General features: G+C 48.5%; 1 protein-coding gene across 12 annotated transcripts in view; it reads right to left on the bottom strand.

Annotated features, from left to right (window-relative positions):
- Window positions 1-3736: 3736 nt before the first annotated feature.
- Window positions 3737-15960, bottom strand: part of LOC142563625 (uncharacterized) — a 264971-nt gene continuing 252747 nt past the window's right edge. For 9 of the 12 annotated variants that reach the window (XM_075674201.1, XM_075674238.1, XM_075674210.1 and 6 more), the window contains one exon: window positions 3737-13111. In XM_075674201.1, the coding sequence (XP_075530316.1) occupies window positions 12046-13111 (1066 nt within the window). In that variant the 3' untranslated portion in view covers window positions 3737-12045. Of the gene's footprint in view, window positions 13135-14215; window positions 14384-15960 lie in introns of those variants that run through there. The other 3 variants (XM_075674259.1, XR_012824380.1, XR_012824381.1) reach the window with 3 other exon arrangements.

The following is a 15960-nucleotide window of genomic DNA, read 5'->3' as shown; positions in this document are numbered from 1 at the left end:
TGGGCGAAGAGGTCATGATATTGCGCACATCGCTAAACAACAAACTAGACGTGCAGTGGGAGGGCCCAGCACGAATTGTTCAGAAACTGTCGGACGTTAACTACGTGGTAAGTCTGCCAGGAAAGCGGAAAGCACAGCAAGTTTACCACTGTAATCTGCTCAAACCTTATAGACAAAGGGACGCAGTGGTGTGCATGATGGTAAACGTTCCTGAAGAGCTTTCGGTCGAGCTTCCGGGACTAGGCTCAGTGACGAACAGGGAAGACACCGGTCAAGTCATTAGTGACTTAGTCAGTGGAGCATCGCTGTCGCCTGAGCAGAAAACCGAACTACACCAGCTATTACAAGAGTTTCAAGGTCTGTTCTCTGAGAGGCCTGGTAGGACTTCTGTCCTTACTCATGATATAGAACTTACCTCCCCAGAGCCAGTACGATCCAAGGCGTATCGGGTGTCACCCCGCCAGAGCGATATTATGGAGGCTGAGGTAAAGAAAATGCTACAGCTCGGTGTTATTGAGGCAGGTGAGAGTGATTATACCTCCCCTTTGATTTTAGTTGAGGTACCAGGCAAGGAAGCTCGTCCTTGCGTCGACTACCGCAGGCTTAATTCCATCACTAAGGATCAAATTTATCCGATCCCTAACATCGAGGAGCGCCTTGAGAACGTTAGTAGCGCTCAGTTTATTTCCACCCTAGATCTTGTCAGGGGTTATTGGCAGGTTCCACTCACAGAAGAGGCTAGTAGGTATGCGGCGTTCATTTCACCAATGGGAACATTCCGTCCTAAAGTGTTGAGTTTTGGTTTGAAGAACGCGCCATACTGTTTTTCAAGCCTCATGGATAAAGTGTTGCGGGGACAGCAAGAATTCGCTTTACCGTATCTAGACGACGTAGCGATATTCTCCGCATCCTGGTCTGAGCATATGGCACACTTGCGGGCAGTGCTAACCCGCCTGCGCGAAGCGGGCTTGACAGTCAAGGCTCCTAAGTGCCAGTTAGCACAGGCCGAGGTTGTCTACCTCGGTCACGTGATTGGTCAGGGTCGTCGCCGCCCCTCTGAAATAAAGGTGGCCGCTGTGCGAGACTTCCCGCAGCCGCGCACGAAGACCGATATTCGGTCGTTCTTAGGTGTCGCCGGCTACTATCAGAGGTACATCCCCAGGTACTCTGATATCGCGGCTCCCCTGACGGATGCTCTAAGAAAGACAGAGCCTCAAACAGTCGTCTGGGACGAGACAAGGGAAAGAGCTTTTAGCGCCCTAAAGAGTGCCCTAACAAGCCAGCCTGTGCTACGATCGCCAGACTATACAAAAGGGTTCGTTGTTCAGTGCGATGCTAGTGAGCGAGGCATGGGCGTTGTACTGTGCCAACGGGAAAATGGAGAAGTAGAACACCCCGTCCTGTATGCTAGTCGTAAGCTGACCAGTCGTGAGCAGGCGTATAGCGCCACCGAGAAAGAGTGTGCATGTCTCGTGTGGGCCGTTCAGAAATTGTCATGCTATCTAGCCGGCTCGAGGTTTATCATTGAGACGGATCACTGCCCTCTCCAATGGCTGCAGACCATCTCTCCCAAAAATGGCCGCCTCCTGCGCTGGAGCCTCGCTTTGCAACAATATTCCTTTGAGGTGCGTTACAAAAAGGGGAGTCTCAACGGTAACGCCGATGGCTTAAGTCGAAGCCCCTAACGTAGGAATCAGCCTCAAAATTGTTTGTTACTGATGTTTTTCTTCCTGAGGCAGGATTTTTTTTAACATATTGCTTTTGTTTAGTGTTTCAAAGTGATGATATGCTTTCTAGTGCAATTTTCCAATTTGTGGACGCGTTCTGAGTGATGCTAGACTACTGTAAGGAACTAGGCAGTGCTATAAAAGGGGAAAGAGCCTGGCAGGGCTTAGTGAGGGTTGTGCCGTGCTTGCTGACTGAGCGGTTGAGTTTCAGCGTAGTTCTAACGCTTGCCGGGAACGAGAACAAAAATGTGAACTCTCCCGAAGTCACTTTGCAGTGTCCCGTGCGAACCTGAACGAGAGAACGAGGCCTTCTCTGTGCGCTGCGCTCAAGAAACGTCGAGGGACGCCCGACTTCGGTTATGAGCATCATCGAGCGACATCCCTCCGGACAGCGGATGCAGTCCCCTGTCCATCGGGATCTCCTTCCCCCGGCGGGGCGGTCTGTTACGTTTCGCCTACGACGCGCGGTTTAGCCGGCGCGACTGCAACAAAGCGGCAGACATTTTGGCCCGTTCGGCGTCGCCGCTACGCTCCCCGCCAAGCGCGTCCAGGCATGTTCCGATGCCACGTGTCTTCATGTGCGTGTGTGAGTGTATGTGCCATTGTGCCCGACCGGAGGCGCTACGAGAGTAGAAGTCACCTTCTCCTCCCAGCCATTGTGCCCGACCGAAGGCGCTACGAGAGTAGAAGTCACCTTCTCCTCCCAGCCATTGTGCCCGACCGAAGGCGCTACGAGAGTAGAAGTCACCTTCTCCTCCCAGCCATTGTGCCCGACCGGAGGCGCTACGACAGTAGGAGTTACCTTCTCCTCCCAGTCTTTGTGCCCGACCGGCGGCGCTACGACAGTATGCGTCACCTTATCTCATTGTACAATCACGTGCTCGTCTATTGAGGGGTTCCTTCTTGCCCTCAACTGCGAGAGTATAAAAGCAGCTGCCCCCGGACGCCAAAGGAGGGCTCCGATTTCTTCTGTTGAGTAAAGTGCTCTCCCGTCTCTCTACTTCGGTCAACCTGACCGCCAACTCTTTGCGATGTTAAAATAAACAAGTTGTTTTGTTGTTACCAGTCGACTCATGCTTTGCCGGGACCTTCGGATGCTTCCAGTTGTACCCCAGGCCGCCAGGCCAACGCTACCCTTGGGGCTTGCGACCCAGGTGCAACAACGGGCGTCAGCGCCGAGTTCCCAACAGGTCGTACCATCGGTGCGACCACAACAACCGTTGCCATCGGTGGGATTCAAACAGTGGCTGACGGAACATCCTGCACCCGCTGTACATCGAATACCAGTGAAACGTGGCAACAACACATTACATGGCGCTGTACCACCATATAAGAAGAATATTTCATTAAATTTCTGCTATAATTCTTTTTTCGTTCGTCACTTATCTTGACGCCCCGACACCTGAGTGCAAGTTTGACCCTGTTATGGTCTCTCCTCTTGAACTCCGGATGAGCAGCAAGAAGTACTTTTTTGTTCGACGAAAGATTGATGTTCTAATTGTCGTTGCGGACTATATCGTAATGGCCCGTTTGGCAGATTAAGAATAAACATTGATCTTCTCGGTTTCGATGTTATAGGACATGCTTTGCAGGAGGCCAATTGTTTCGGAAGCCCGCTTTCATTGGAGATTGTGGGCTGCTACCATCTTATTGGGAAGCTATCAATTATCATCGGGCTCAGCACCGACTGAGCCCGATGGGTGGCAACGAATTCGGAGAAGCCGTGCAGTGCTCACGTAGTCATGCACGGTACAATTCGTGCACAGAATGCCAAACTCAGCTGGTTACGAGGGGACAACGACTCATCTGCACGTATTAGGCAGCTTCGAACAGGACACTGGCGGCACTACGAAATTTGTCTGTATTAATGCGTGCGAGGCGGAATGTTCTCGGAGATGCAGTGTATACTTACTACAGATAAGAAGAGGGGTCCGTCTGGAATAGCAGGCTATCGCCTTGCCATCCTTTCCAGTGTTCATTTTATTTTCACCAAAGAAGCAACACCAACGCCCTTTACAAAGATACTGGCAACATTTTTATTATCATGTACACACAAGCAGTGCACAATTTCGTAAAAGGCTTGTAAAACGTACCGATGTAACAACACACTGACAAAAGCACGTTGACCGCCGAATGGGTGGGCACCACCTCCTGTTGAAAAATATCCTGTCGCTCTGCAGTCCGTCCGGTCGGCCACGTGAAATGCACATGTAGGTAGAGTATAGAGTACAACAGACGGTGCGCGGGCGCGCTGACAGCAGCACGTCTCTGCCGGAGCCGCTTCGCGCGTTCGCTTTTTTTTCCCCCAAGGACAATCCTTTCCACACCCGGCACCTAGATGCTCGTGGCAGTCAATCGGGTACTCGCGCCCGCACCTCCATGTCGGCCGCCGGGAGGCGTGACGGCGTGCCCCGTTTCGCCTGCGCCGCAGAGTGACTGTGCCTCCAGCAACGGCAGGCCGAACCCACGACACTGTTGCGTGTTCGCGACGCAGTTACCAAAAGAAGTGTTTTCACATTTCCGCGGTGAAAGCTCGCGAAGCTAGCAAGGTATGACAGGAGAGCGGAAGCTGCGACCTTCGGTGGCGGACGCGCAAACGCGGTCACGCTCTGCCGTAGTAAGTTTCGAAAGTGCCCGCGCCGTCCCTGCTAGCCTGGCGACCCCCCTGGGCACCACGTCCAGGGCGTGCGCCGCGTAACCAGGGAGCCCTGCGGCGTCGGAAGCGTGGGGCTGTGGCGGGGCGTCTGAAACGAAGCGTCGGGGGCGAGTCGTTCGAGCCTGCGCGGAATTTGCGGCCAGCTATGCAGGCACATGCCCGGACGGGCAGAGCGATGCGTTTGTGAAAGACCGTTCGCGTTCACCGGCGGCACTTTTTTTTTCTTTTCTTCCGGCAATAAAACACCTTGCCGCATGCTCTGATGTACATGACCTTCTTGCTACGAACACATATGCACGAACATACACGCAACGAAATGAACCCGAAGTCCACGGAGAAGGCAATTGAAGCGAAGCGGTACATACAGTACAGAACAAATTGCAATCTGTAAGAGCAGCATGTATATGCGAAACGTCCACAAACATGAGCACACGCGTACTTGTATAAGTCGACAAAAAATATGGACAACATGCTACAGAGTATACAAACAACAACCGTTTCTGGGCATCATAGTGGCGACACTGTTTGTACAATGTTTCACTCGCAGTCTGCAAAACTTTCGCTCTTTGCCGAGCGCTGGGGAACATTCGCTTGGGTGGGTAAACGGGAACTCCGCGAATGTCGTACTTCGGCAATACTACAACGTCTATAGTAAGTTCTTTAACCGCTCATTTCAATTTATACCACTGCGATAAGCCTAGGGAGCCACCGAACATGTTTTTTTTTTTATCTTCCTTTCTGCAGAACGTCGCCTTTCACCGTTCACTTCTTGTCTTGGAAAAACTAAATTCACCGCATACATTACTACTCCAAGTAGTCTGCTGTTAACGGCGTAAAACAACCTAGCACACAAGAGGTCGTCATAGTGTTTCTCCTTATTCTCCCTCCTCTCGAACTGGCCCATTTGTTTCATGCTAGTTTATATTTTCACGCCAAATGTAAAGGGTTCATATATGCAGACTGAAATGTCGGCCATTCTAATGTCAGGTTTTATTCCTTCAGTGCGCTTTACAAGCACGTTAATTGGCTGCACAAAATATACTACCAAAAAAATAAAATCCCCTGCAGTGCATTCATTCTCGTCTTCGATTAGACATAGGGTTAATCTATGGTCTCTAAGATAGGTTTGTCAATACATAACACGGCTAATGCAGTATCATCGACGCAGCGATACTTCGAAAAGCCTTGGCGAAGGTGTTGTATTTTCTTATTCGACATATGGTAATACTGTGTATTATCTGTTTTGTGTGGCAAAAATTATATGGCGCTTGAACACCGCGGAGTTACCTTCGCGATCGATGTGCGTGAAATTGTGTCAAGAACTTTCAGTGAATGTTTATCGTGCCCTTGATCAAGTAATGTATCGTGTAGGGTGCGTGTGCCGAGTAAAACATATATAACAAGGAAAAAGAAAAGAGCGTGTGCGCGCAGAGATGCTTTTCGTTTTCTTTGCCACATTAGCAGCGAACCTACGCGGGATTTTAAAGCACAGTTTAATACTTTAATGGTTGCGGCAGCTGCAGCAACACTTTACAACACCGTGCCCGTCGACTCAACCACACGAATAAAGCGAAGGCTAAATCTATTCCCTACGCGCTTTCTAAACGCTAGTCATGGTGGAAGGAATCGTAAATCTTCTAACCGGGGCGCTGTAAAAGCGCGCTTTGCTTTCGTTTAGAACGCTGCCCATACTTAGGAAAGCAAGTAATCCACAACCTATGTGAGCTTTCCTTCCCTCTTTCTTCGAAAGGCGCACTGGTGGACGGCGATAAATCACGGCGTTTGTGTGTCCGTGTACGGCGTGTGTGTGTGTGTGTGTGTGTAACACTAAGCTTGGATAGTGTGTGATGAGGCTTCAACTCGTGCATGTGCGCGTAAGTTTGTGTGCGAAGCGCATTAGCGGCTCCGCCCCGCCCCCCTCCCCGTTCCCCTGGAGCGTGCGTGCGTGTGACGCAGCTGATGCCTGGACCAAATGGCAAGATGCACTATAGGGCCTCGCTTCTCGTCCAGTGGCGACGCGTGCGAGTCTCAAGGACGGTCTCTCGGTGTTTGCGAGCGTGAGACGAAATGGTCTCGCGACCCTGCGGCGAAGCTGCGGTGGCAAGCCCGACGAGAAACGGCCCCTGCCACACATTGCGCTCCTGCTCACGCGCCTTATGTGTAAGCTCGTCGTGCTAAGAGGACCGAACTGGCAAAGAACCGACTGGTTTAACTGAACCCTGATTTTCTCCTGAATCGGAAGTGCACAATACGCGGATGTTTGAGTCGTGAACTATATGCACGGACCGAGGCTCCGGCCGAATCCAAAACGAAAGCAGCCATGCCAAGTTCGGTCCACCAACTTTTGCGACTATCCTGTCTCTCTAAAAAGGGAAAAAATAAATTACTCAGTGCACCAAACTTGTACGTAGGTGTCTATGGAAGAACCACAGTGCAGACAAGGGGGAAAAAAAGGGGGAGGGGAAGCTACTGCTAAATGACCGTCCTCAGCATAAACATACAAACTTCAGCAACAACGTGTTGCACTATATTTAATTACGCGATATGTATAATGCTAGGAAAAAGGCGTTTTCATAGCAGCCGTCTTTACACAGCGCATCCGCGTAGAAGATCGCACATTTCTTGGGTTTTACACAAATCTTCTTCCTTGTGCACACTGACGTTGCTGCAAACTACACGGAATCTTTAACAAGGCATAATACCCGCATATACTGGGTGTCTCAACTATCATGCACCAATATTTAAAAATATTCAGATGCCACGTAGCTGGACCGAACCAAGGTAAGGTTGTTTGCCGTCGCTTGGAGATACACAGATTATTTCTTTTGCGTTCCGACTAATTACATAATTAATCTTAATTAATCAATCAACTTCTCAAATACCATAATTAGGTGGAGAGTATCAATGAGAAAATTGGAGTCGATACAGCTTTCTGTTGCTCAATACGTGCAACATAAAAGTGTTTTTCCGAGCGTGAAAGAAGCCCGCGAACGCACGCGAAGTGCCTCGAGCGGCCAGTCGCGCGGCAATGTCACGTGTGTTCGCGGGCTTCTTTCACGCTCGGAAAAACACTTTTATGTTGCACGTATTGAGCAACAGAAAGCTGTATCGAGAGTTTCTCACGTTGCTCTCCAATTTTCTCATTGGTACTCTCCATCTAATTATAGTATTTGAGAAGTTGATTCATTAATTAAGATAAATTATGTAATTAGGCGGAACGCAAAAGAAATAATCTGTGTATCTCCAAGCGACGGCAAACAACCTTACCTTGGTTCGGTCCAGCTACGTGGCATCTGAATATTTTTAAATCTTGCCGCGTGACAGTTGAGACACCCAGTATATATATGCTTTCGAATGAATGTTATGTCCACCGTATATGGCTTTTCGCGAAATTACCGCAAGGACAGACAAATCGAACAGCAAGCCAATACGCCGCATCTGTTGTATGCCTGCGAAAAAAGTTTGTAGCACAGTGTTGCCCGCAACTTGTCAGGAAGCGTTAGACACCAAATCCTCCAGATCCACCAGGTCGGAAATCATTTCTGCATTGTAACGTACAACATACCTATAAGTAATCATGAATATGAAATCAGCATATAATTCTTACGTTTAGATTTCAAAGAATCAGTAACGTAGAAGTGTTTTTGTCGCAGGATGTGCCTTTTCTTTAGTTAATTTTTTTTAAATATAATCTTGCCGTGAATTAAAATCCATCTGTTCATGGTCCCGAATCATAGAAGCGTGTAGAAACAAACTCTGAACCATTAACGACGGTGCTATAATTTCACCTGCGACCTTCCGGACGACGCCATCCCTGAACACTGCCCGGGCATAAAGAAATTAATTTTACAGATATGCAAACACAACTTGGGCATTTAGTCTTTTACTCCATGCTGTCAATTCGTAAATGTTAAGTTAGGTAACTGCAAAGCAAGCGGTATAGGTATACCGCACACACCTATAGAGACACACAAGCAAACGGCTGCAGGCATCGTGGCCGAACAGTGACACTGTTTTTCGGTGAGCTGTTCCGCGCTTTCAAGCACAAGTGCCAGACTTTGGCTGCCGTTCGAACTCGCCTGTCAGGATTATTAGGACGAGCATGTCGCTTGCGACGTAACAACGCGTGCGCGAAGCACTTACGGCTTGATATGCATGGCGAAGGCTATAGAGGAACCTTATGCGCACGCGGGGATGTACCCGTAGCGCACGTTAAGCCAATATACTAGGTATTCTTGCAGAGTGCCTGATCAAACGTGCATTGGGGCATTTACGACCGTACAGTGAAGCATAAAACTCACAAATCAACGTACGCCATGCATGCCTAGAACCACATTGCCTTAATTGCGTTTCAAAATTTGAATAATTCGTTACAAGTGCACACATGCTTGCAGCTCATGGACGTAAGTATGCTTTGTGCGGCTTTTCTCCGCTGTGTGGCCGATGATTGCAGCCCTCTTTGGGATTCGGTTGCACGATTGCTGTTGAAAAGAGATACAGGAAAAAAAAAAAAGAAACAAGGAACTAAACTAGCAATGTCAACTGCGCTGCATCGCGTTAGATCACTAGATAATTTTTATCTTGATTAGCGTCACATCATTAATTTCGTGCCTGTTGCGGAGCGTAAGTACATCCCTAAAAGGACCTTCTTTGTGGAAATTATTGGCAGCGTTTAAAGAAGAATACTCTTTTGTTTTCTGGGTCACCCAATGTATAGCAGTTTATGAGTAAAAACAGTCATTGTGACGTACAAATACATTCTAAAAGATAAACGAACTACAGCGAGATTCATTTCTTGCGATATAAATTAAGATATTGCCAAGCAAAATAACTTACTTAAGTAGCGTGGCAGCGAACCGCTTAAAGCAGCTCAGCGGTACCGAAAATTGTGAGGCTTAATTTTAATCAGCGCTCAAAAACATTAGGTAGTGTGCCCCGCATGTACAGCGATGCGATGTTCACACGTCCTGATGGCTTTAAGCCTTCCGAGCAAGTCCCGTGCAATGTCCCCGATAGACGGCAATGGTATTCTTTCCTGGAGACTCGAAACGACATCGCGTGTTCAATCATACCAAAAGCATTCCATTTTCGAGAACGGCTATCGTGCCTGTGTTACGAACTATAAACGCGAAAAATTCCTTATTTACGCCTACTATGAGGTCCTTCCAGAATGGTCCTCACCATAAATTGACAGAGCGCGCGATTTCCTTAGGCGTTTTCGTAGGAGAGAAACAGAACGGTTACTTTCATTCCCAGCGATTTATTTTCCAAATTCGATGCCTAAACCTCAAAGATTTGGTATTCCTTTCTTTTTGGTTCGGGTTAACTTTTACTGGTTGCAGTTTTGGTGTACGGTTCGATATCTGTTCGGTAGCGTGCTTGATTGAAAGCGAAAATGAAAAGAAAATGAAACCACGGGAGCACAGACATGCCAAAAGAATCGGTTGATAAGAATTGGCTCGTGTACACGTAATCTCCAAATTTAATCGATAAACCAATAACTCTTCGTTCAGCGTGAGAAGAATAATTCGCTTATTTCCTTTGGAACGACAATGATGCCATGATTCGTAGCAAGAATGCACTTGTCAAAAAAATATTAAGAAGTGAAAAGGGTTTTGGCAACAAAAGTAATCTGAAATTGCGTCTTCCCGGTATGTCTACTTTGAAAGCAAAGTTCTCGCGACAGAATGGTGCAAGTTTGGGCCGGAAGATGTAACATTTCACGTAACGTTTGGGGAAAACAAAAGCAGCGCTGTTGTTTGCGTGTGTGTCCTTTGCTCCTCAGGCTCGTCTAAGCGCTGTTTTTTCACACTTTTAGCTATTGAATTCGCCAGATGTTGGCTAAGTGATCGAGTGGTGTCGATGCGAAGCTTGTTTAACCATCTATCGAACCGTCATATAGTGATAGCAGGCACTTCATTGGCTTTTTTTTTTTCTTTTGGTACGTTTTGAAGCTTACTGTAGTTCTTTATGTCAGTGTTCACTTTGAAATTTCGGGCTCTTTAAGATTCATTGTTCTAAGCCTAAGCACTACTCATTTGGTGAAATAGTTTGGCACTGTGGTTGAGGCTTCTCATCGATAACCCATCGTGGTCAACAAAGGGACCGCTTCGATGTCGGCGGACATTTCAGTCGAAGCTTGTTGCACGTACGCCTACGCAACAATACTGTGTTACGGCCACGGGAAAGAGGGAACGCTTTGTTCAAAAATAGAGCCCGTATCGCGGCTCTTGGGCAATGCTTTTAAGTGTCGTGAATTGTTTAAATGCAACAGACTGCAAAATTTTGCAATAAGGTAGACATCTACGAGCCTCAGCCATTTGTACCTGAAGGCCATTTGTCTGGTAGTCGCCACGGAAAGCACTATAGAATATTAGTAAGCCCGACGCCTGCTTTGGCAATAGTATGCAACAACTACAAAAATGATTTCTTTCAATAGCAAAAATCTGAGTATGGGCTCCGACGCGTCCCTCCGAACAAAAATAGTGTAGCTTGAGCATGGCAATGCTTCTTCATGGTTGCTGTCACTCGCTCATCTTAAAAAATAAAGCCATCTACGAAACCGAGATACATAAATATTTGATTCTGTTCCTTCGTCGCAAATTTTTCGTTCGGATATTAACAGACTTCTATAAGGCGCAACTGTAGCGTGCCTGAAATGCTTTGTAGCAGTTCGGAAAGGTTACCAATGCTGGCGCTTTAATGTTGTGTCCCCAGAGTTACACAAACAGTACATGGGGAAATATCCATGCTTCAAGGAGTAACAACGCTTCCCCATAACTGGAGTAACGAACGCAATAACAATGTTTTTAATCTGACAATGGCAGATATAAGCGAGCTCACGCCTTCTGTGGGAATGTATGCGTAATCATATTTCAATATTTTTCATTAGTAAGTGCAATACAAGACAACATGGCATACTCTGTTGTCCAAGCATTATTTTTCTAGTTTCTTGCATCACAAATACTAGATTGGGTTCATGCATTATTCAAATTTCGGTCTTCTCTGTTCTGCTTTCAACTGCTGGCCATGAAAGCGGCAGCTGACTTTACTCTGTTTTGACAGTCAGTGTATCTTCTGTACAAGCAACAATATATATAGTGTTGCTGGAGATGTCTTTGCCTAATTAGGGCATTGCGATCATTAGAAAACAATAATAAGTCTACGCGCCCGTATTCATCATCTTTTTTTTCCACCGCATCCTCGAATTTTCTTCTCCTGCTTCTATGGACAAAACAGAACGGATAACTGGGCTGGTTGGTTTACTTGCGCCTCGTACTGTCCACTCTCTTCGTTCTCGTCTTTGTGCGCTTTTAGAGTTTCAATATGTAAGGACAAAAGCACACATAACTCGATTCGCGGAACACATAGTTTTTGCAACATCCGATAGGACGGGGATGGAAAGAAGACTCGCGAAGAACGTAAGTACACTTCTCCACTGACACATAAGTCTGGACCGTTAGATATATGCTTACACGACAGATGCTTCCGCGGCGCTCGCTGACCGATGACACGAATATATGAATACTGAAAACACTTATATAGCACAGACAGACAATGTCCCCGTTTGCGCCCCGACATCCGAGAAGCAGCGCTTTGAAAAGACCTGCGGCGGTCAGCGCCGTAGCACCACACTGTGAGAGGCGGGAGGAGGGCCCGCAGCTAGAGGTCGTAGCTGCAGTGCAGCCCTTTTCCCTGGACGCAGTGCTTGACGGCCGCCTGGCTAGAGTCCTTTTTGGCCGAGTAAATGTTCATGGCGGGAATAATGTGAACCCGGAGGCCGACGCCGGAGCCCTGCGGCCCGATGCGCTGCTCACGCGAGGGCCTCGAGAAGGTCACGTGGCTCTTGCAGCAACAGTAGAAGAAGAGCTTGTTGAAGGCCACACGGAACGTCCGGTGCGTGGCGGCGTACACGTAGCTGTAGAGGCAGGAGTGCGACAGCGCCAGCCACCACGCCACGTCGACCAGGTGCGGCGGGACCTGGCGGCTGAGCGACACGGCGGCCAGCGCCACGCCGGGCACCCACATGGCCAGCGTGAGCAGGTACACGGCCACGTGGCTCTTGAGCAGCTCGAGCGCCGCCCCGTCGGGCTCGTGGCGCCGCGCGCGGGCCAGCGCCACGCCGAAGCCTAGCACGGTGAGCAGCACGGGCACCAAGATGCAGAGCGCCGCCACGGTCGCCTGCAGCGGCACGTTGCTGGCCACGGGCGTGCCGCCGCAGAACGTCGGTCCCAGTCCGAGGCCGCGCTGACCCAGCGCCACGGTGGCGGCCACGGCCCAGCTGGCGAGCGCCGCGGCGAGCACGGCGCCGCGCGAGCAGCGCAGCGCCAGCCCCTGGCTGGCAGCCAGGCAGGCGAACGAGAGCAGGCTGGCCACCAGGCACACGACGAGCAGGGCCCACTGGAAGTGGCACAGGCCCGGGTCGCGCGTCACGCCCGCCAGAATGGCCACACACGTGGACGGCAGCAGTAGCGCCGACACCAGCAGGTGCGCCAGCGCCGACGACACGAGGAAGGCGTTGCCGCGAGTGCGCAGGGGCTCCATCACGATCACCGCGCTGATGACGAACACGCCGCCCAGCGAGCCCGCCGCCGACACGCACGAGAGCAGCGTGAGCCGCACGGCCGCGTTCTGGCCCGAGCCGGGGTCCTCGTCGCGCGTCCAGCTGGCCACCGAGCCGTTGGGTGCGGTCGACATCGGGTCCGGCAGGCCACCCGCTCCGTCGCGCCTGCATGCGACGAACGCATCCGTCTGTTGGAAGCAGCCCTTTAACGCTTCGTACCCTCGACATTTGCAAGCGATATTATGGTATAGCACCGATGGGGCAAAGGCACTCTTCATAACTTGCAGAAAGGCGAAACGCCTTGGGGAGGAGGGAGGGGGGCAAGGGGCGTTGGGGGGATGCTGTTCTCGCGGTGGACAAATAACATGCCTACACTTCCGGCAAAAAAATATTCCAAATAAAAGTGTGAGTAACCTTCTCATTGAACGTCCCTGGAGTACCATGAGAGCACGGTGGAGGTGAGAAATTTCGCGCTGCATCGAAGGAGCGTCATTTAACGACGCATTGTTCTACCACAGTGCTCGTGGTGGCGTGCTGGGAGTGACAAGGAACGCATTTGTCCAGTTTGCGTTTCATTTCTTCGCCTGTGCTGCTGGCGAGTGCCAGCCCGTAAGCCAGCATCGCTGCGTCACTTGGAACAGAGAGTCGCTTATTTTGTTCGCTCGCAACCGACACGCTTCGGCCACTTCGCGTCCAGCGTGCCTGCATTAACACATCTCAGCTTCTGTCTCCAGAGAGTTCCTGGTGTTCTTGTTCCATTAGGGGCTCAGCGGGAGAGCGCTTCCCTTAATGGGCGGCGATAGCAGCGCTGGAAATACGCGCAATTGAGGCCGAAAGATTTGGGCCAGCGGTCGTCCGTTGGCCACCAATGCGGACGGAACGCCCGGAGAGGCGACGCGCCTGCAGCGCCAGCTCAGAATCACGCAGCTCGCCCCCTGAATAGAGTTCGTCACAAGTTGCGCAGCTGTTTACAGCGAAACCTTTTATTGCGACTGGATACGATGGAGAATATCAGCTCCGAAGGTCTGCTCCAAATGTCGGCGAGTATTGAGAGAACGATTAGATCTAGTGAAACTAAATTTAGATGGGATCTTGGGCATCCGAACGGTTACGTATGAGTGATTAGGCGCGTTGCGGCAAGTTACCCAAGTCTCGATGTGGTACTCTGCAGTGCGTCGTTTGAAGACTATCAGGCGCATAAAATTACGCTTGGTAGAATGAAATCCTGTCTTGAAAGGAACGTGCAGGATGAGGATGTAAGCGTCTTTATTCAAATAATGGTATCGAGCTTGCCTTCTGCTCTACATATGAATGAATGCCTTTATCTCTCATAAAGTTCAAAGGAATTCTGTGGTGAGGATCTGGGAAAAAGTTTCTCGCAGGCAACTTGACTTTCCTAAAATCCCATCTGAGGCAACTGAAGACAGCGGACGCACACTTGAAGAAAAAGATAAAGAAACAGACATCAGTTTACAAACGCGTATGTACACAGATCAGAAAGAAATAGTGCGTTTGACTAAAAAGAAAACATCCAATCAGTGTACACTAGGAATCATCGTAAACATTTGTACAGGATCAGCATTAATTAGTTATACATGTTTTACATATAGTACAACAGGCTGCAAAATATGTAACACGGATGCAATAATGAGAGTACAGCACAAACTGAGCGAGCGTTCATACACCCGAAAGCACACGCATAAAGGCAATAGGAAAAACCAAAACGAATTATTATGACTGGTAGCAGTTTTGTAGGCACACTAAGAACAGTAGATCTATATGTTGTAAGGCAAGGTTAGTAAATAAAGTCGGAAGCGTATGTCGAAGCATTTGGTGACCGTAATTAGTTCTTGAATGCGGAGTTAACTTTCCATTGCTCGGGTGATCTCGTGTCGTAAGCTGCAGCGCGTGTCTGTGTAGGCCGGCTATTCTACGAATATTATTTACCATGTGATTGAATTGCATGCGATATGTTAGTGCCAAACGGTGTTGAAACAAATCTTGAAATCTAAGTTGGATACGTGCTTTGAACAGTGGCCGAGTTGGAGTGGCGTACGGCTTTTTATACAGGGTGTTCTTTTTTTTTTTTTTTTTTTTAGCTGCACCAAGTTTTTTCAATATTGCCTATGGCAGATAGCGCAATTCTAACCCTTGATCTAAAATTACTCGATGAGGTGGCCACAACTTCTGCGAGAAATCAGAATGCTTAATTAAATAATTAACGTAGCTACGCCAATTGACCTTTAATTAATCATTTTGCCGCACATATTTTAATCCAAGAATTGTAGCTAGTGATAAAGAAACAATTCGCAAGGAACGAATTGTTGGAACGAAAGTTGGAGCGAATTCTCAGGACTGCCCCAGTTTCGAGGTATTAATTTTCAACGTGACCGACGAAATGCCTTGGCGTTCCAGTTACCTTTTTCTTTCTTTCTTTTTTTTTAAACACTGTTTTATGCATTGAAGCTCAAAAGTAACTGGAACGCCAATGGATTTCGTCGGACGCTTTGAAATTAATGTCTTGAAAGTGGGGCAGTTCTGAGAATTCGTTCCAAGCGGATACGCCTTGGGAACTCACTAGCGACACTTCTTAGATTAAAATATGTGCCGTAATATCATTAATTTAAAAATCAATTGGCGGAATCATGTTAATTATTCAATTAAGTATTTTAATTGTAGAAGTTTTGGCCGCCTGACCGAGTAATTTAAATCGATGGTTAGAATTGTGCTATCTGCCACAGCATTTTTGAAATATTTAGTGAAGCTGAAAAAAAATACCCTGTATATTAAGCGTTCTTTTTTTTTTCCTGCAGGATAGAGGCACAGTGTATATTGGATTTCGATGCCGTGCCGCAAACAAGGCGGCAGCAATTTAAGCGATATAAAAATAAGGCATTGTAAATTCGTAATATTCTGCGTCGAAGGCATCGAAGGCAGTACACTACGCACACGACATTTGAGAGTTTTCCGGCGAAGAAGTCGTAATGTGCGGTACACAACTTATTTGGATTGGA

This window comes from Dermacentor variabilis, chromosome 1 (genome assembly GCF_050947875.1).
Source record: "Dermacentor variabilis isolate Ectoservices chromosome 1, ASM5094787v1, whole genome shotgun sequence".
Taxonomy (NCBI): domain Eukaryota; kingdom Metazoa; phylum Arthropoda; class Arachnida; order Ixodida; family Ixodidae; genus Dermacentor; species Dermacentor variabilis.
This window is presented reverse-complemented; position numbering and strand designations above follow the sequence as displayed.